The sequence below is a fragment of the Gekko japonicus genome, unplaced genomic scaffold (genome assembly GCF_001447785.1).
Source record: "Gekko japonicus isolate JY-2015 unplaced genomic scaffold, Gekko_japonicus_V1.1 scaffold2249, whole genome shotgun sequence".
NCBI classification, from domain to species: domain Eukaryota; kingdom Metazoa; phylum Chordata; class Lepidosauria; order Squamata; family Gekkonidae; genus Gekko; species Gekko japonicus.
In genome coordinates, this window is record NW_015173741.1 from 180,338 (window position 1) to 199,990 (window position 19,653).

At 45.1% G+C, this 19,653-nt stretch overlaps 2 protein-coding genes across 5 annotated transcripts in view; one reads left to right on the forward strand and one right to left on the reverse strand.

The window, feature by feature from the left end:
- LOC107120691 (zinc finger protein 850-like) overlaps nt 1-11,988 on the forward strand; it is a 40,020-nt gene extending 28,032 nt beyond the window's left edge. The window contains exons 3-4 of one of the 4 annotated variants that reach the window (XM_015423456.1): nt 10,251-10,258; nt 10,556-11,988. In XM_015423456.1, coding sequence (XP_015278942.1) covers nt 10,251-10,258; nt 10,556-11,548 — 1,001 coding nt within the window. In that variant the 3' untranslated portion in view covers nt 11,549-11,988. Of the gene's footprint in view, nt 1-10,250; nt 10,259-10,514 lie in introns of all 4 variants that reach the window. The other 3 variants (XM_015423458.1, XM_015423455.1, XM_015423459.1) reach the window with 3 other exon arrangements.
- LOC107120690 overlaps nt 1-19,653 on the reverse strand; it is a 190,185-nt gene that overhangs the window by 111,737 nt on the left and 58,795 nt on the right. Inside the window, 1 exon segment of the mRNA XM_015423453.1 lies at nt 5,549-5,570. Coding sequence (XP_015278939.1) covers nt 5,549-5,570 — 22 coding nt within the window.

The following is a 19,653-nucleotide window of genomic DNA, read 5'->3' on the forward strand; positions in this document are numbered from 1 at the left end:
GTCCGGGGAGGCAAGGGAACGCCCCCCCCCCCGCGGGTGTCGCAGCTGCTGTCGAGAACAGCAGCAGCGGCCATAACTTTTTAAGGAGCCCCGAAGGAGAGCTGGGGGAGCCAGAATGACCTCTCACGTGTGATGTCTCGCAACGCCGCTCGGACATCGCACGCGAGAGGTGGAATTTGGCCCTACGAGTCCAAGGCCACCACCCCGGGGCTCAGGGAGGCAAGGGAACGTTTGGGGCCCCCCGCGGGAGTTGCAGCTGCTGCCGAGAACAGCGGCGGCCATAACTTTTTAAGGAGCCCCGAAGGAGAGCTGGGGGAGCCAAAATGACCTCTCGCTGTGACCTCTCGCAAGAGGTGGAATTTGCCCCTACAAGTCCGAGGCCACCACTCCGGTGCTCAGAGAGCAGGGGAACGTTTCCCCCCCTCCCAACTGATGGCTGGTGGGAGCAGGGGGCGGGGCTTATGTGCCCGTCCCCTGGGCTCCTGACTGGCGGAGCGCTGGGTTTAAACTTTCTTATGCACGAATTAAACTTTGTTGGTCTTAAAGGTGCCACTGGACTCAGAAGTTGGATTTGTTGTTGTTCAGTCGCACAGTCGAGTCTGACTCTTCGCGACCCCATGGACCAGCTCCCGCCAGGCCCTTCTGTCTTCCGCCGTCCTCTGAAGTTGGCTCAATTTCATGTTCGTTGCATTGATAACACTGTCTAACCATCTCATCCTTTGCTGTCCCCGTCTTCTTTGACCTTCAATCTTTCCCAGCATCAGGGTCTTCTCCAGTGAGTGCTCCCTTCTCATTTGGTGGCCAAAGTATTTGAGCTTCAGTTTCATTATCTGGCCTTCCAGGGAACAGACAGGGTTGATTTCTTTTAGGATTGACTGATTTGATCTTCTTGCAGTCCAAGGGACTCTCAAGAGTCTCCTCCAGCACCATAGTCTATTCTTCGGCGCTCGGCCTTCCTTATAGTCCAACTCTCGCAGCCATACATGACTACTGGGAATACCATTGCTTTGACCATGCGGACTTTTGTTGGCAGGGTGATGTCTCTACTTTTTATCATGCTGTTGAGGTTCGCCATCGCTTTCCTCCCAAGGAGCAGGCGTCTTTTAATTTCATAGCTGCTGTCACAGTCTGCGGTGATCTGGGATCCCAGGAACGTGAAGTCTATCACTACTTCCACGACTTCCCCTTCTATTTGCCAAGGAGTGATGGGACCGGATGCCATGATCTTAGTTTTTTTGATGTTGAGCTTCAAGCCCACTTTTGCGCTCTCCTCTTTTACCCTGAGCAAGAGGCTCTTTAGGTCCTCTTCACTTTCTGCCATTAGAGGGTATCGTCTGCATATCTGAGGTTGTTGATCTTTTCCCCAGCAATCTTAATTCCCACTTGTGATTCATCCAGGCCAACCCTATTAGCTCTGTAGAAAAGCCCTCTTCAAAGATTCAGTTTTGCACAGTTTGTAGAAAGCCAGGAGAGTAGGAGCCTTCCTGACCTCCTCAGGCAAGCTATTCCATTAACTGGGAGACCCAATGGGGAAAACACCTATATGGGCAGCAGTGTTCCCTCTAAGCTGAATTAGTGTGAGCTAGCTCACAGTTTTTTTAGCTTCCAGCTCACACATTCTGGTCTTAGCTCAGGAAGGATGGCTCCAGAGCAAACTAATTTATGCCATTGCCAGAGCGTCACCTAGCGTCACTTCCTGGCGACAGCATGGTGCATTACAGGGAGGAATGGTCCGGCCAGGGAGCATGTTTCCCCCGCTGGATTGTGGTAAGTACTTGGGAACCCTAGGCGGTGGCCATAACTTTTTAAGGAGCCCCGAAGGAGAGCTGGGGGAGCCAGAATGACATCACATGTGAGAGGTGGAATTTGCCCCTATGATTCCAAGGCCACCACCCCGGGGCTCAGGGAGTAAAGGGAACGCCCCCCCCCCCTGCGGGCGTCGCGGCTGCCCCCGAGAACAGAGGGGGCGGCCATAACTTTTTAAGGAGCCTCGAAGAAGAGCTGGGAGCGCCAGAATGACCTCGCCTGTGACCTCTCCCGAGAGGTGGAATTTGCCCCTACGAGTCCGAGGCCACCACCTCGGGGCTCAACATAGGGGCGGGGCTTATGTGCCCCCCCTGGGCTCCTGACTGGCAGTGTGCTCCAGCAGGAACCCAGGCCTGGCAACAAATATAGCTAAAATCGGGTTAAGGATAGATTCGGGTGGGTAGCGTGTGTTTGAGTCCAGTGTCATCTTCAGAACCAACAAAGTTTAATCCTGGGTTCAAACTTTCGTATGCACGAATTAAACTTTGTTGGTCTTAAAGGTGCCACTGGACTCAGAGGTTGGATTAGGGAGTTGTTTAAGACTGGAGGGAGGGCTGTCTGTGAATAGCAGTGTGTTGGGTGGGGGGGTAACGTTTCAGCAGCTGGTCTTGAGACTGCGGACCTGGTGTCTGGCTACCGCCTGGATCCTGGGCGCAGAAGGCGGGAGGGGTAGAGGGACAGGCCCCAGAGGGGAGATCGCCTGCGGAAAAGCGCCGGCTCTGGCACGACGGGTTAAAAAAACCACAGAGTGGCGAGTCCTAGAAGGCAGCGGCAAACCTGTAATTCCCTTTCCGCCCACGTGGCTTTGTGCATTCCCCTGTTCGGAGGGAGGCGGGTGAGTAAGAACAGCTGGAGCCTCACCCGGCCCGGGGGGGGGGGCCCGTGCTCCCCCCCCCCCGTGCCGTGCTGGGAAGGGCAGCTCTGCTCGTCCCCTGGAAGGAAAGGGCGGTTGTCTTACATAGCGCCGCCCGTCCCTCTCCGAGTTCCGGACCAAATGGGATTATTCTTCTGCAGCACTCCCAGCTTTGCATATTTACAGGAAACGGGGTATTGAGAAAACAGTCCCAAGAAGTGCCTTGAAGGAATACGACTCCCACCCGCCCTTTGACTTTGCCCCAGATCTTTAAAAAATAAATAAATCCTGGCATCTTCCTTCCCCCCACTTCTCTTCCTGCTTCCTCAGGATCCTCCTGACGCCCACGGACTTTGCAGGGAAGCTTTTCGTGGAGGAGGAGACGGCCCCCTCCCGATAAACTTTTGCCTTGTGGGCATTTGTTAAAGGACTCCGTTAAAAGTGTTCGGGGAGAGCATTGGCTAGGCAGCCCCGCCCCCTTTCCAAGAACATCTCTGGGGACAGAAAGTCACCCAATTCCTTCCGCTAACAGAGCCTACGGTCTTTATTAAGGATGACCATCCTGATGCAAGCATGATCCGCTCATAATTATAAGGCACTTGTAATAGTCCTTAACAAAAGAAAGGGAGTGGGGTGGCCCCTGATTCCAAGAACATAAGATAACCCATGCTGTTTCAGGCCAATGGCCCTGGTCGAGGCTAAGCGGAGGTCTTTTGGGCCAGGAACTACCAGTAGAGGGTGATCAGCAGAGCGCAAGGCTCTCTGGGGTGGCTTCGGAACAGTTCCAGCACCTTGAATAACTCATTCCCCCCTCTCTGTGTCCAGTGAAGCCAGAAATATGCCCGTTTCAAAAATAGAAAAAGAGAATGCAATAAAAAAATAAGCTATGTGCACAAGAAAAAGAGAATGCAATAAAAAAATAAGACTCCTTAAGATTGAGAAAAGTGGAGTATGAAATACTACTGACTTCAGTATTCGGCAAAATTTAAAGACCCAAGATATTAACAGTAATTTGGCAGCAGCCAGCAAACTAAATCAAATCTTGTATGGCCTTTTGACCTTTTCAAATAACTAGTTGAACATGAATACCAGATCCATGGGAATAACAGTAGCTAGTCATGGAGATAATTTGCCAAATTCACCTTAGTCTTTGCCAAAAGACACGGTTGTCTGCAAATGCCCACCACATAAATGGAAAGTTTCATTTGGATAAGTTAACAACTCCAGATGTTTTCCTCTGTTCTAGGAAACATCCACTTTACTTTCCGTGGCACCTAGCTATCTTTTAATCATTCTTAACTTAACTATGGTGACTTCTGAACTCCAACCAGTTTGGTGTAGTGGTTAAGTGCGTGGACTCTGATCTGGGAGAACCGGGTTTGATTCCCCACTCCTCCACTTGCACCTGCTGGATGACCTTGGGCAAGCCATAGTTCTGGCACAGCTGTCCTTGAAAAAGAGCAGTTTCTGTCAGAGCTCTCTCAGCTCCACCTACCTCACAGGGTGTCTGTTGTGGGGAGGGGAAGGGAGAGGAGTTTGTAAGTGGCTCTGAGACTCCCTTGGGTAGTGAAGGGCGGGGTATAAATCCAATCTCTCCTCTTCTTCTCTTCTCCTTCCAAGTTAAACTATACTCATGGGTTTATTTCATGAGTAACTGATGTAATTTAGATAATACAGTTTGCACTGTTTTTTTACTCCGTAATGTCTCAGACTTGATGTCTTCTTGTGTGCGGTCATCCTTTGCCCTCCAAAGATATCAAAAATTTAATTAATCTCACACTACCTTTCTGTGTCTGCAGGGTTGTTGTTTTTTTTTAATGAAGCAATATTTTACTTATTTTTATTTACTCTCTGCCCTTCTCCCCAATGGGGACTCAAACCAACTTAAATCCTTCTCTTCCATTTTATCCTCACAACAGCCCTATGAGGTAGGTAAACAGGTGAGAGAGTGTGACTGGCCCAAGGTCACTCAGCAGGCTTCTGTGGCCAAGTGGAGGTTTGAACCCGGCTGTTGCAGATCCTAGTCTTTCAACCGTAACCACCACTGCACACTGGCTCTGCACCAGTATTCCACCATGTATATTCCTGACTGCATTCTGAAAAGGCACAGCCCAAACTCAGGTTTATTACAAGATTGAGATGTTAATTCATTCATTCATTCATTCATTCATTCATTCATTCATTTCAAACTATATCCCACCCTTCCTGCAAGCGGGCTCAGGGTGGGTCACAACAATAAGTTACAATCATTAAAACAGTTAAAGAAATAAATACCAGAGAACAATACAAACAGTTAAAAGTGAGGCATTGCAACAGATTACACATTCAGCCAGTTTGGTGTAGCGGTTAAGTGCATGGACTCTAATCTGGGAGAACCGAGTTTGATTTCCCCACTCCTCCACTTGCAGCTGCTGGATGACCTTGGGCAAGCCATAGTTCTGCCGGGGCTGTTCTCTCAAGGGCAGTTCTCAGGAGAGCTCTCTCAGCCCCGCCTACCTCACAGGGTGTCTGTTGTGGGGGAGGGGAAGGGAAAGGAGTTTGTAAGCCGCTCTGAGACTCCGAGTGAAGGGCGGGATATAAATCCAACTTCTCCTCCTCCTCCTCCTCCTTCTTGCTGGGAGCAATTGGGCTGCAACCAAACCATAAAGATCTCGATGGCAGTATAACAGGTTGCAGCAGAGAGGCCAGTTGGTGGACACCTGATGTTAGGTGACAATAGGCATTCACTGGACCATCTTTGCTCCCTTTGCAGGTAGTGGACTAATGTCCGAGAGGCAGCTGAGATCACCCCTTCGTTTCCCAGGAGCAGAAACAGCTGCTATGCAGCCAGCTCAGGTAGGAGGGATGATGTGCCAGAGGCACTTTGATGAGTCTCCTCGGGGAAGAAACTCTTTCCTCTTTGCTTCGGGGTCTGCAGATTGTTCATGCAGCTGCTGTGAAAGAAGGGAGGCTCCTGCGAGCGCATCTCCAGAACCTTGACACCAGGGGTCCCCAACATGATGCCCATGGAGGGCACCACGGCACCCTCCACTACCTTTCCTGGGGCCCACCAAGTGTTTTTTAGAAAGTGTACGGGGCCAAGTGGGGCTTGTGCCGAGCAGGGCTTCTGATTGGCTGTTGGAGATCTGGTTGTCGGAGCAGATTTTCTGAAGGTGGCTTTGGTAGCTGCTACCACCTCAGCACAAGGATCTTCACTGTAAGCCATGTGGATTCCAGATAACAGTTTTAAAACAATGTGTCCATTTTAAAAGGCATCCCGTTACACACGGGTTCTGCTTGAAATGTAGGAGAGTGCCTCTGCTAGGGTTGCCAAGTCCATCTTCCACCCCCAGCGGAGGACTTTGGGGGCGTTCCCGGAGGGGGCGGGGCATCCCCGACGTGATGATGTCACATTGGGGACGTCCGCCACCTGCCCGCCCACGTGCCCGATCTCCAGAAATGCCAGCTCCCTGCACTTAAAGGAGCTAGCGTTTCCCCTTTAAGAGCAGAGAGCCAGCGTTTCCCTTTTAAGTGCATGGAGCTGGCATTTCCTTGCAAGCCTGATCTCAAGCGGAGATTGGGCTTGGGACGAAATGCGGGCTCTATGCACTTAAAGGCAGCCACCCCTCTCTCTCAAGAGAGAAGGGAGAGGGGTGGCTGTGGGTGTTGGGGGCGGGTAGAACCCCCCCAAAACAGGGGACCCCTGGCAAACCGGGGGGGGGGGTTTGGCAACCCTAGCCTCTGCAGCAGCCATTTTGTCGCGGTGCCCACTCCCCTGTCTCAGAATCCCAAAGGTGCCCCCAGGCTCAAAAAGGGTTGGGGACACTGTTCCCTCTAAGCTGTGTGTGTGTGAGCGGCCGCTCATTAGCGCAAAGAGGCTCGCTCAGCAGCAATATAGAGCCATGCAGGGTCTTGCATAGCCCGTTGCCCATTTTGTTGGAAAAATTGGCAAAATAGTTAAATATTCAAAGATTGCAATGGATCTTTGCTTCACTGGAGAGAAGGAATTTGGTGTAGTGGTTAAGTGTGCGGACTTTGAAACACATACCACCTATAAATCACGACTGTTTCATACTTGGGCACCAATCCTAGACTACCTGAAGTCGCAAGCTGTGATTCCCGCTACGGCTGATAATTTGGACCTGATAAATCTCTGATTAGCCTTATGTTAGGTCTACAGTCTGTTCTGTGGAGTGTAGTTATAGTAATTTATTCAGTTAGATCCTTGTTGTTTTATAAAGTAGCTTATATGAACCTTTTTTTAATTATGGGGGGGTGAGGGGAACCCGGGGGATTATTGAAGTTATTTTTAATGTAAATTTTGTCATATTTTTAAATAATTAAAAAAAAAAGTGTGCGGACTCTAACCTGGGAGAACCGGGTTTGATTCCCCACTCCTCCACTTGCACCTGGCTGGATGACCTTGGGCAAGCCGTAGCTCTGATAAGAGCTGTTCTTGAAAAACTTCTTCTTCTTCTTCTTCTATGTAAAAATCTTTATTTCTAAGGGAAGGGTTCACAGGAAATCTGCAAAACAACAAAGACACCTAAGACTACATCTTTACGGTTTGACGGTCTACAACAATGGAGATTCTTCTTCTTGACTCCTAGAAGGAAATCAGCTGAATGCATTAACCAATGATTGTTAGTAGATAGGCTTCAGTTTCCATTGGCTCTGTGCCAGGTTCCCTTCCAGGTCAGTCTAAACAATAGCACACAAGGTAAACACACATTTAACCCTATAATGACTGGATTTTAGACCTTGCAACATACATATTTCCAAAACATTTTAAGATTACAGCAGTTATATTCCACTCAGGATGTGAAGTGCTGTGCTCAGTTGGGGGGGGGGGATTGGAGGGAACATTGGTTGGGGATCTTTGCTTGACACCCTGCACAAAGAACAGCACACTGGGAATGGAAGGGCAGGTGCCAATCACCCCCTGCGTAATGATGATTAATAAGGAAGTAAGCCTGTTTTTTACTCCAGGAACTGGTGATGTTTGAGGAGGTAGCTGTGTACTTCACCTCGGAGGAATGGGCTTTGCTGGATCTGGGCCAAAGAGATCTCTACTGGGAGGTCATGCTGGAGAATTATGAGATGGTGGCTTCTCTGGGTAAGGACCCCTTTTTCCTTTCGCTGATCGTTGTTCAAAGTACGAACTAATACTGGCTGTCAGCAAGGATGTCAATAGGAAACTCACCTGTTCACACCAGTGAGAGTTGAAGAACCAAATGGGCCAATTGTATAATATTTAACTTGCATTTAGTACTAAGTCCTCAGGGAACAAATTTAGAAAGGGAACAACCTTTACAGATATTACATTATCCAGCCCCACAAGCCAAAAAAGAAATCCTGGCTTCTGGCTAGGCAGGATTTTAAGGTCCGTCTACATGCAAAGGAGCCCTTACCTGGTGGCTGCATGCCGGAATAAGGCCAGGAGGCAAAAAGACTGGAGTGTTTGGGTACTTGCGTACCGTATGACGCTTCTGAGTGTTCGCATCACGTCCAACTTCTTACAACCAGTGTTCCCTCTAAGCTGAGTTAGTGTGAGCCAGCTCACAGTTCTTTAGCCTCTGGCAGATGCCAGGGATTGCTTCTGTGTATCTGTGCTGAGACAGACTGAACAATCCAAATATAACCCTTTAATGGTCTTAGAGGGGTGTAACTCCACTTAAGATTGCGCTGTTGGGCTTGTGGGAGCAATTAATTATTATCTCATAGTGTATTAAAAGTTCTAGCATTAGCCCTGATCTGGATAGCTCAGGCAAGCCTGATCTCATCAGATCTCAGAAGTTAAGCAGGGTCAACTCTGGCAAGTACTTGGATGGGAGACTTCCTTGGAATACCAGCAGTTGGGAGGAGGGGGCAGGCTTTATTCAGCCACCTCTCTGAATACCCCCAGTAGGGGCCAGTCACCAGAGGTCACCATGACTTCCAGGTGCGCTCTCTCTCTCTCTCTCTCTCTCTCTCTCTCATACACACACCCACAAAATACAAAAAAAAAAGAGTTCTAGCATTAAATATAGAGAAATATAGGATGAAGTGTTTGGAAACATTGCTTAATGATGGCCTCATATAACTAATATACTGTCTTCAGCAAGGTAGCTCTAGATCAGGGGTGTCAAACATGCGGCCCAGTGGCCGGATCAGGCCCCCAGAGGGCTTCTATCAGGCCCACAGTGGAACTGGCTGTCTTCTGCTGCTGCTTCCAGTTCTGCTGCTGCTTACAGATGCACACCTGAACAGCATACTCAAGATTGCAACAGCACAGATATTTTGATGCAATAATTCAGAGCAAGAGGTGTCAGTTATCAGACACTGTTATATAAACAAAATATTGCAAGAGTGCTAATGTTTTAAGCATGTTTTTATTTTAAGTTTGTGTTTGTGTCCTTTATAAAGTTTATATCTCCGCTATCTGGCATTACATTTTATGACACACATGGCTCGGCTCAACAAGGTCTCATTTATGTCAGATCCGGCCCTCATAACAAATGAGTTCGACACCCCTGCTTTAGATAATCTCCATCCTGACCTAGATTGCCCAGGCAAGCCTGATGTTGGGAGATCTCAGAAGCTAAGCCTGCTGGGTCCTGGTTAGTACTTGGATGGGCTGCTATGCAGAGGCAGATGCCAGGGATTGAACCTGACACCTTCTGCACGTAATGCAGATGCTTTGTCACTGAGCCACGGCCCCTCCTTAGCTCTCCTCACAACCTGGAGGGAGGTCCCAGAGAGGTGAGGCTCATGCAGCCCCAGGGTAGCGTTCAGCTGGTTCTGTGCCAAAGTCAGCTCCCGTTGATGCCCAAGGCAGAGCTGGGGCCAAATCGCCCTAGCCTTTCGTTTGTCCCGGATAGTTAAGTGGAACCCCGGCAAATGGGAGCCTCTTCCCAGAAGAGGTTCAAAGTCTCAGAAGCGACTGTTTTGAAACCCCGGATCCTCGTGTTTGGTGCACAGAGAAGTACACATCCCTAAATGCCAAATTTGGCAAATGCACAGCTTACAACTGCCACTATGGAGGAATTCTACACAGCACAGGAGGTTTGCTTACAGAATATTTGCAGGTGGTGGCAGACGTTCCCAGGGAAGGGAAAAGTTTGCGCCCCTGCCTCTGTCTTCCATTTCTATTCTGCATTAAGTCCTCAGATTTAAAAACAGTGCATTTTTATAGAAGAAGAAGAAGAGATTGGATTTATACCCCGCCCTTCACTACCCAAGGGAGTCTCAGAGCCACTTACAAACTCCTTTCCCTTCCCCTCCCCACAACAGACACCCTGTGAGGTAGGCGGGGCTGAGAGAGCTCTGACAGAAATGGCTCTTTTTCAAGAACAGCTGTGCCAGAACTATGGCTTGCCCAAGGTCATCCAGCAGCTGCAAGTGGAGGAGTGGGGAATCAAACCCGGTTCTCCCAGATTAGAGTCTGAGCACTTAACCACTACACCAAACTGGCTCTGTAGAAAAAACCTATAACCCTTAACAACAAGTATTTATTCCCTGATCTGTTGTTGATTTTGTTCTTTCTACTCTCATTGGGTTTCTCTTGTTCCTGCAGGTGATGTCTGTGAGTACAGGAATGAGGGGGAAACACTGAGGCTGTCATCAGGAAAAGCCAAGGAAGTAGACAGCCTGAGGAATCAAGATGGAATAAATATGCAGGACAGAAAAGGGACACAGAAGCAGGAGGATCCGTCACAAAGGTATCAAAATGTTGGAAACATTCAATGGGAAACTTGTAGTGGAAAGAAGAATAAATGTGGGGAAGGTTTTGCTCTTAATGGATATCAAGGAATCCAGAGAACAGAGAATCATAAATGTTTGGAGTGTGGAAAGTGCTTCTTTCGGAGATCGTGCCTTGGTCGCCATCAAAGGATACACACGCGGGAGAAACCGCACAACTGCTCAGACTGTGGCAAGAGCTTTTCTCATAAGTCAAGCCTCATTCAACACCTAAGAATTCACACAGGAGAGAAACCATATGAGTGCATAGAGTGTGGGAAGAGGTTTAGTCAGAACGCATATCTTAGTCAGCATCAAAGAGTTCACACAGGAGAGAAGCCATTTAGCTGCTCAAACTGCGGCAAGAGCTTTTCTGATAAATCAAGCCTTGTTCAACATGTAAGAATTCACACAGGAGAGAGACCGTTCAAATGTATGGAGTGTGGGAAAAGTTTCGGACAGAGCAACTACCTTAATCGGCATCAAAGGATTCACACAGGTGAGAAGCCACATAGCTGCTCAGACTGCAGCAAGACCTTCTCTGATAAATCAAGTCTTGTTCAGCATCTAAGAATTCACACTGGAGAGAAACCATTCCAATGTTTGGAATGTGGAAAGAGCTTCTGCCAGAGAGCGCACCTTCGTCAACATCAAACAGTCCATACGGGAGAGAAGCCACATGGCTGCTCAGAGTGTGGCAAGAGCTTCTCGGATAAATCAAGTCTTCTTCGACATCAAAGAATCCACACAGGGGAGAAACCATTTAAATGCTTGGAGTGTGGAATCAGCTTCCGTCAGAGCACGTACCTTAATCGCCATCAAAGAATCCACACGGGAGAGAAACCGCATGGCTGCTCAGAGTGTGACAAGAGCTTCTCCCATAAATCAAGCCTTATTCAACATCTCCGAATCCACACAGGGCAGAAACCGTATAAATGCCTTGAGTGTGGAAGAAGCTTCAGTCAGAGGACATGCCTTAGTCAACATCGAAGGATCCACACCGGGGAGAAACCATACACCTGCTCAGACTGTGGCAAGAGCTTCTCCCACAAATCCAGCCTCATTCAGCATTTAAGAATTCACACAGGGGAGAAACCATTTAAGTGTTTTGAGTGTGGTAAGAGCTTTAGACTAAGAGGACACCTGACTCAGCATCAAATAATCCATCTCTCTGGTGCCAAACCTGATTAAACATCAGAAATCTATCCAGGTCAGAAACCATATGAATGCTTATGGATATATCTTCACTCAAAGCACACAACTTGAATATCCATTCAAGAGAGGGACCACAAACATCCTAACATTAACGGGAAAAATCCTTTCTACTCAAACTCACTTCTCAATATAATGGGCTCTCAGAATGAAATAAAAAACCATATAAGACCCAGGTGAGAGAATCTTCAGCTGGAACTGCTGCGTGTTAAAAATCCATTTGACCCTCTCTCACCAGGCAAAACCAAGCGTCTAACATTCTGCTCCAGGGACCATCGTTGCAAGTATGTGAGGAGCAGGGCCTGTTTTGTGGTTGTGCCACAGTTTTGGGACACCTTCCTCAGTGACATCTGTATAACTTCAGGTAGAAGAACTAAATATTGTGCATCGAATATGTAGAAACAGGAGACTGGACTGGATGGGCCATTGGTCTGATCAAGCATGGCTACCCTTAACGTTCTTAATTTTTTATTTTATTTTGCCAGCTTTTAATGATAGCTCCAGATACTTTGACATTACTGCCATGCTGCTTTAATAGGCTTGAGAGAGGTGTTGATATTTGTGACTTGGTGTAGTTTTGGGGACTTATGATGGATAAGTCCAGGAGGGTAGCCAGCTCTTCTACAATAGAAGAGCTAGATTCGAGTCCAAGTGCACCAATAAGATTTTTGAGGTAAAAGCTTTTGAGACTCAAAGCTCCCTTTGCCCGATGATTGATAATGTGTCCAGTTCACATTCTGATCTAGGTAAAAGAGAACTTATTCAAGTGTTAGCTTTCATGCCAATGATGTAGTAACAATTTCGTCTGTGAAACAAAACTGTGAGTCTTAAAAAATGTATTTATGCTATCGTCTAGTTTTTGCTCAGGATCACACAGGGCAGCAGTGAAGTTCAGTAGATGCCAACTGTGCCCTGTATGAGCAACTCTGCAGGTTGCTTTTTTTTGTTTTTGCACATTTTATGGCCCCTTTCCCTGGGAAAAAGAGTGATGCTCCTAGAGCATTTGAGACCCCCTCTGTGAGCTTCAGATCCTTTGCATGACAGCAGCAGGGTCTCTTCGAGGTGTAATAAAAAGGCAAATGAGAATAAATGTAAATTAAGTACAAAGTAATGCACGGGGGCAGGGGAGTGGGAGGACTGAAAATAATATTTATAGCTTGCCCACATGTAGAGTAATGTGTATGGTTTTCACCTCTCACCCAATTACCAACAAAATGTCACGAGAGGGGAAAATGGCTAATTATTACCAAGTCTGAGTCCAGTGGCACCTTTAATACCAATGAAGTTTAACCCCCCCACCCTCTCTCCATATGTAGTGGTTGAGGAAATTCTGTTTCACTGTATCTGAAGAAGTGTGCTTGCGCATGAAAAACTTTGTTGGTCTTAACGGTGCCACTAGACTCAAACTTGGTTCTGGTACTCCAGACCAACATGGCTACCCACCTGAATCTAACTATTACCAAGGTATTAAAATATTTTCCTCACCAAAAAGAGGAAAAAAATGGGATTTTATAATTTGAGAGGCAGAAGTGAGAAAGTTTATGGAATGATGAACAGATTGAAGAGCACGCACAGAAAGACATTATTCTCTGAGCCACATGCTGTTTCTATCCTTGAACAACTTTTGGAATTTGGAGTGGTTGTGGCTCAGTGGTAGAGTATTTCCTTGGCATGCAGAAGGTCCGAGGTTCAATCCCTGGATGTAAAATTTCCGGAAATTTTGAAGCTCAGAAAAAAACCCGTTTTTTTCCGGGGGGAAACGGAAATTTTCGGAAAAATTGAAAAAAATGCTACATTAGCATTTCTTTTGTCTTTTCTAGATTGAAAGTCATTCTGTTACTTTAGAAACATAAAATATGACTATGGACACTTTTACTTGGCATGAAATTATCACAAGTAGCATATTAAAAATATAGTGTATCCAAACAATTATTACAAACAGAATACCCACCCACATGCAAAAACAAAACTGAAACCTTTTAATTTTCTTCTGACAATCGCACCTCCTAAAGGAAGAAATGCGTCTTGTTCTTGCATTGGAGAGTTCAGTTTGTAACCTAGGACTTGCTTGTCCTCAGTGCACAGAAATTAGATCAATCTGATACCATCTCTCCTTATATATAATTGAATAGTGGGTGCCAAAGTTCTAATTCTAAAATGCACTCCCTTAGTGTATGGCTGATGGCGCTGCTCCTCAGCATATATCGCCACCAATCAGAAGGCAAAGCCAGGGTCCCGCCCACACCACAACTGCTGCGACAACCTGGTCTTTTGCATATGGAAGCTGATTGGACTTCACTCCATTCCACACCTCAAACTCCCCCCCCCCGCAAGGCAGTTGGAATGTCAGTTGCATATGGAACCTGCTGTATTCTGGTGGTGTGCAGGTCCCAGGTTCATCTTTTAAAAGCAGACTGACACTGTTTGCCCAAAGCCAGAGCACTCTCCCAGAGCCTCTTTCTAGCTCTTGTATTTATTTCCACAACGGGCCTTATTTCTAGTATATATATATTTTAGAAATGATTTCAAAAATATTTTAACACCTTGTCTTAAAATATTTTATTCATCATGTTAAAATAAAACGTTCCATAATCATTTTTTTTCATTTTCTTTTCTTTTTTTAATTTTTCCAATTTTTCGGAAAAAACCCAAAAAGGCTTCAGGAAAAAAACGGGGGGGAAACGGTTTCCCCCCCCGAATTTTTCCGGTTTTTTTCGGGGCCTTCACATCTCTATCCCTGATATCTCCAGTTAAAAGATCTGGCAGTGGGTGATGTGAAGGACCTTAGCCTGAGATCCTGGAGAGCCCCTGACAGTCTAAGTAGACAGTACTAACTTGGATGGACCAAAGGTCTGATTCAGTACAAGGTAGTTTCATGTGTTCAAGTGTTGCTACAAAATGTAGCTACAACAGTTTGCTTAGATTTTTTTTTTGGGGGGGGATTTAGATCCATTCTTGGAGGATAGGACTACTTATGGCTATTAGGCACGGTAATGAAAGGGACTCTTCAGAGCCAAGACCAGCGCACTTTTTAGGTACTGGATCTTAGCAACAAACCACACAGATGCTTGGGCCTGGCTATGGACTGTTTCTAGAAATCCTAGAACTGGAAGAGCTCTTAGGGGCCACTTGGTCCATCCCCCAGTTCAGTGCAGAAATCTAAAGCTAGAGCAGGGGCGTCGAACTTATTTGTTATGAGAGCCAAATCTGACATAAATGAGACCTTGTTGGGCCGGGCCACGTGTGTCATAAAGTGTAATGCCAGGTGTAATACTAGGTGTAATGCCAGGTGCCAGATGTAAACTTTATAATGGACACAAACACAAATATTTTTTCCCCACTCAAAATAAAAACATGCTTAAAACATTAGCACTCTTGCAATATTTTGTTTATTTAACAGTATCTGATAACTGACACCACTTGCTCTGAATTATTGCATCAAAATGTCTGTGCTGTTGCATTCTTGAGTATGCTGTTCAAGTGTGTATCTGTAAGCTGCAAACCTTTTGATTTATTGACATTCAACACAGAAATCTAATGCTCAGAGTTCTGAGTCTAGGACCCAGGGGAAATGAGAGAGTCTGGTGAAGCAAGCTATGATGGCAGCAGCAGCAACAGAACTGGAAGCAGGAGATGGCCAGTTCCAGTGCAGGCCTGATAGAAGTCCTCTGGGGGCCTGATCCGGCCCCTGGGCCGCATGATTGACACCCCTGAGCTAGATCATTTCTGAAAGATAACTGTCCAGATTCTTGGAAACTTCTAGTGAGAGAGAACTCGCCACTCCCCAGCATGGCACCTACGACGTGGCACTCACCATCATCTTTCCTGGTGCCCAGCAAATATTTTTAGAAAATAGGAGGAGCCAGGTGGGGTGTCAGGTATTAGGTATTGAAGATCTGATGAGCTGTACAGATTTTTTTAAAAAGCCCACAAGTTTCAGCAACAGCTGCCATCACAGCCACAAAGATCTTCGCTGAGTGACTGAAGGAAAGCTGTGTGTATGGAAGAAAATATTTTAAAACAATATTTTTAAAGGTATCCTGTTAAGCTGAGCTTCTGCCTAAAATGTTGAAAACAATTAAAGTTAAGTATAGACAGACAACCTTTATTGGCATGTAAGAGATAAGATAACATTAAAATTTAGCAATACATCAAAGTTATGGCTGTCGAACAGCCAACAAAAAAAGAACTGATCAATTAATAGTTTCCCTGGTTCAAATTACAGACTGAAGAAAACAGCAACATTAAAAGTTATAGAAGCGTTTTGCCCCGAGAGTAGCTACTAGACCTTGATACTCTCAGATAGACCATGCCATGTAAAAAGAAGGGTGTCCAGAAATTTCCCCCGAGTCTTTTTTTTAAGTACCAGAGGGTACACTTTTATTGTTTTTTTACATTATATACTACAAACATACATACAAACAACACCCAACTACCCCCAACAATATATAACATATAACAAGAGACTTTTATCACTTCTTCTGCTTATTAAATTTCTAAATTCATTATTTTACTAAGCTTATCTTTTCTGCGTTCTCAAATTACTACATTTATCTATCAGTTGCGTTTACATTATACCAATAATAGAATCTCTTCCACGTTTTTTGAAAAGTCCATTCTGTGCTGGCTCTCATCTCAAGTGTCAGTTTGTCATTTTCCGCAGTTTCAAATAGTTTGTTCACGTACTCTTGTTTCGTTGGTATTTCCATTATTTTCCAATATTTGGCATATACTATCCTTGCAGCTGTCGACATGTGAACTATCAAATACCTATCTGCTTTATCAAAGTCTTTCGGAAATATATTCAATAACAGTATCTCTGGAGTAAATGGGATATTCTTGTTATTTTTTCCATTATCATGAATCCATCTCCAATACCTCTTTGTAACATCACATAACCACCACATGTGATAAAAAGAGCTAATCTTATTTTTACATTTCCAACATTTATCAGAGCAGTTACTATTTTGTTTAGCTAATCTATCTGGTGTAATACACCATCTATAAAAGATCTTATACATGTTCTCTTTATATGACACAGCATTAGTTAATTTATAATTTTTCAGCCAAATCTGCTCCCACTCTTCAAAATTAATATTACAACCTATATTCTGGGCTCATATAATCATATTTTTTTCACCATTTTATCAACCATCACATCGTCCAATAAAATCTTATATATTTTCTTTATCACTTTGTTTTCTGATGTTAAAACTTTGATGGTGATCAGTTAGAGAACAAAAATAAGTAGCTGTCAGGCCCAGTGTCTGGGATAATACCAGATGAACTGGGGAACAGGTTTTCCTGACTGCCTCTAGAAGCCTATATACATTTATTGATATTTCATTTTAAATTCCTCACTATAACATAACAAATTTTTCTATGATACCTTTACTTGTGATACCTTTCATAGGAAAATCTGTTACGTTATAGTGAGTAATTTGAAATATCAATAAACATATATAGAATTTTTAATAATTGATTTTTGGCACATGCATTTCTTTCTTGGTTAGGTTATTTTTAATGTAGCCTGATATTCAAGCCCTATGTTTTTAATTATATATAATAAATATTTCCTTCAATATAAATTTTATTTGCCGCAGCTCAACCCTTGTAACATTCTCAGTATATTTCGTGTTGTGTATAGTGTTCCTTTGTGTATAGTGCCACAGAGTCCACCCTCCAAAACAGCCATTTTCTCCAGGCGAACTCATCTCTGCAGTCTGGAAATTAGTCCTAATTCCGGGAGATCTCCAGGCCCCACCTGGAGGCTGGCAACCGTGAGTGGAGATGGCGCAAGAAAGGAGAGCAGCAGGCCCCTAGAAAAGGTGGGTGGGGAGGGGGGGGCTGACTGCAGCAACGAGGCGCGAACGCTTCTGCCTCTTGGTTCTTGAACGGTTAAAACAACCACAGAGCTGCGAGTCCTAGAAGGTAATGGTAAATGCATGCCCTCTCCGTCCCGTTGACGTAGCCGTGGGAATTTCCGGGTTTGGAGGGAGGCTGGTAAGAGCCGCTAGAAGCTAACGGGCACCGGTTTAGAGGTGGGATATGCATATGTGGTGAGACCTGCAATGGACTCCTGGAGCGCAGAGATGTGATCCTAGACATGGGTGGGGGGAGTAGCCCTGCTGAATGGCAAAGGGGACACTTCCTGCAACGTTCCCGCCCCTTTGCTTCCTCCTCTTCCTCTGTGTTGTGGGCTATGCCCGATTCCGAGAGTCATGACTTTTGAGTCTGCATCTGAGGAGCATGTACAAGAAATGTTTCTGTTTAAACAAGCTGATTATTTCTCGTCTTGTTCTTTGTTACTCGTGAATAGGTAGTGTATCCAGGAGGCCTTTGAATCTTTCCTCCCCGCCCATACCCACCGTTCCTGTGTTTTCAATAGCACGTGCGGAGATTTTGCAGAAGAAACTTTTCCTGAAATAGGGATAGAGGGTGTGGGAAGCATTACTCAATTCAATTCAAAACCTTTATTGGCATCGATCAGAATCATAAACAGTCACCCTGAGAAGCATTACTGGTTAATTTTGTATTTTGAGCAAGACTTTTAAAAGAGAAGGTGACATCCCTGCTTGTGAGAGTTTCCTGAATATTCATTGAATAGGGAGGGGAGCTTGGTTCTCTATCTCGTAGAAGGGGAACTTTTAAAAGGGGGGGTCGTTTTCAATTAAACTATTTTTTTTTAATTCCAAGTTGCTAATCCCTGTGGGCTGAAAACATGCTTGTAAGTGTGTCAGTGAGCCGAGCCAGAATGATGCAGATATTAAAAATGGATTAATAATGTGACATAAAATATATTATGCACAGTAATACAGTAAATACAGATTTCACCTGTGAGCTCCGGTGTTTGAATGCTCCTCCTCCATATAATACAGCTCCCTGCACTTTGAAAATAAGCATGTCAGGGAAAAGGCTCAACTAGAACTTTTTCCAAACATAAAATTTACCTTCAGAGCTTGTAGACCACAGACCGACATTTTATAAAAGATTCTCACATCGTTTCCTTCAAGCAGTCAAGAACCTTTTCTCCAGAGATAATAATTGATTCCAACATTTCTCATACCTTAGACAGTAAGACTCTACTATTAATTTAGCCATCTGGTATCAGACTTGAATAACTTGGTGGAAGCCAGAAAACTAAATGAAGTCTCTGTGTGGCCTCTTGACCCCTTTGGGTAACCACAACATGAATGCAGGATCTATGAGAATGTCAATAGCTCAGAGGTGGTTAGTTTGCCACATTCTTTACCAGAACACCTTGATCTTTGCAAATGGCCACTATGTATGTGGGAAGTCCTCCCCACTTAATGTATCTCAATGTCTCTATGTTTTCCTGTCTGTTAAGGAAGCACCTTTCATTTCCAGGGTATTTTATGCTGGGGTCAGGAAGTAATTTTTCTCCAGGCCAGTTTGGCTGGAGATCCTGGAGGTTTTTTGGCATCTTCTGGGTGTGGAACAGCAGTCACTGTGTGTGTGTGTGGGGGGAGTATTTATGAATTTCCTGCATTGTTCAGGGGTTTGGACTGGATGACCCTGGAGGTCCCTTCCAACTCTATGATTCTATGTTGCTTAACAATGCCTGTAATGTTTTTTTAGGTATGGTGATATTTTAAAGCTTGCCTTCCATGCAAAACTTTTAATGTTTTTATGTAACCTTTTAAATGTATTTTATCTCCATTAGAAGCCGCCTTCAGTTCTGTAAGGTAGAAAGGTGAATGTTTTAAATAAATAAAAATAAAGCTCCAGATATCCAGACTCATGTTTTCATACAAATCCGTGTTCCATTATTTTTATGGAATGATGTTTCTCCAGTTGACAAGTAATATTAAATAACACCTTTCTTTATCTGGTGTTTTTTTTTACTCCAGCAATTTATTAGGTTTGGTGTATTGTTCCGATCAATCAGTCACTGTTCATTTCCACCACCACCTCAAATTAGATCAAAAGCTGTAAAACAACATGTAACTACCCCCCCCCCAGCCATGTGACAAGGAATTTTATTTTTGTATGGCAAAGCGTTCCATTGTGTGCATCCTCAGCTGCAGTCTGAAGAAACGCATCCAGAGACCCACCTGTGGTGT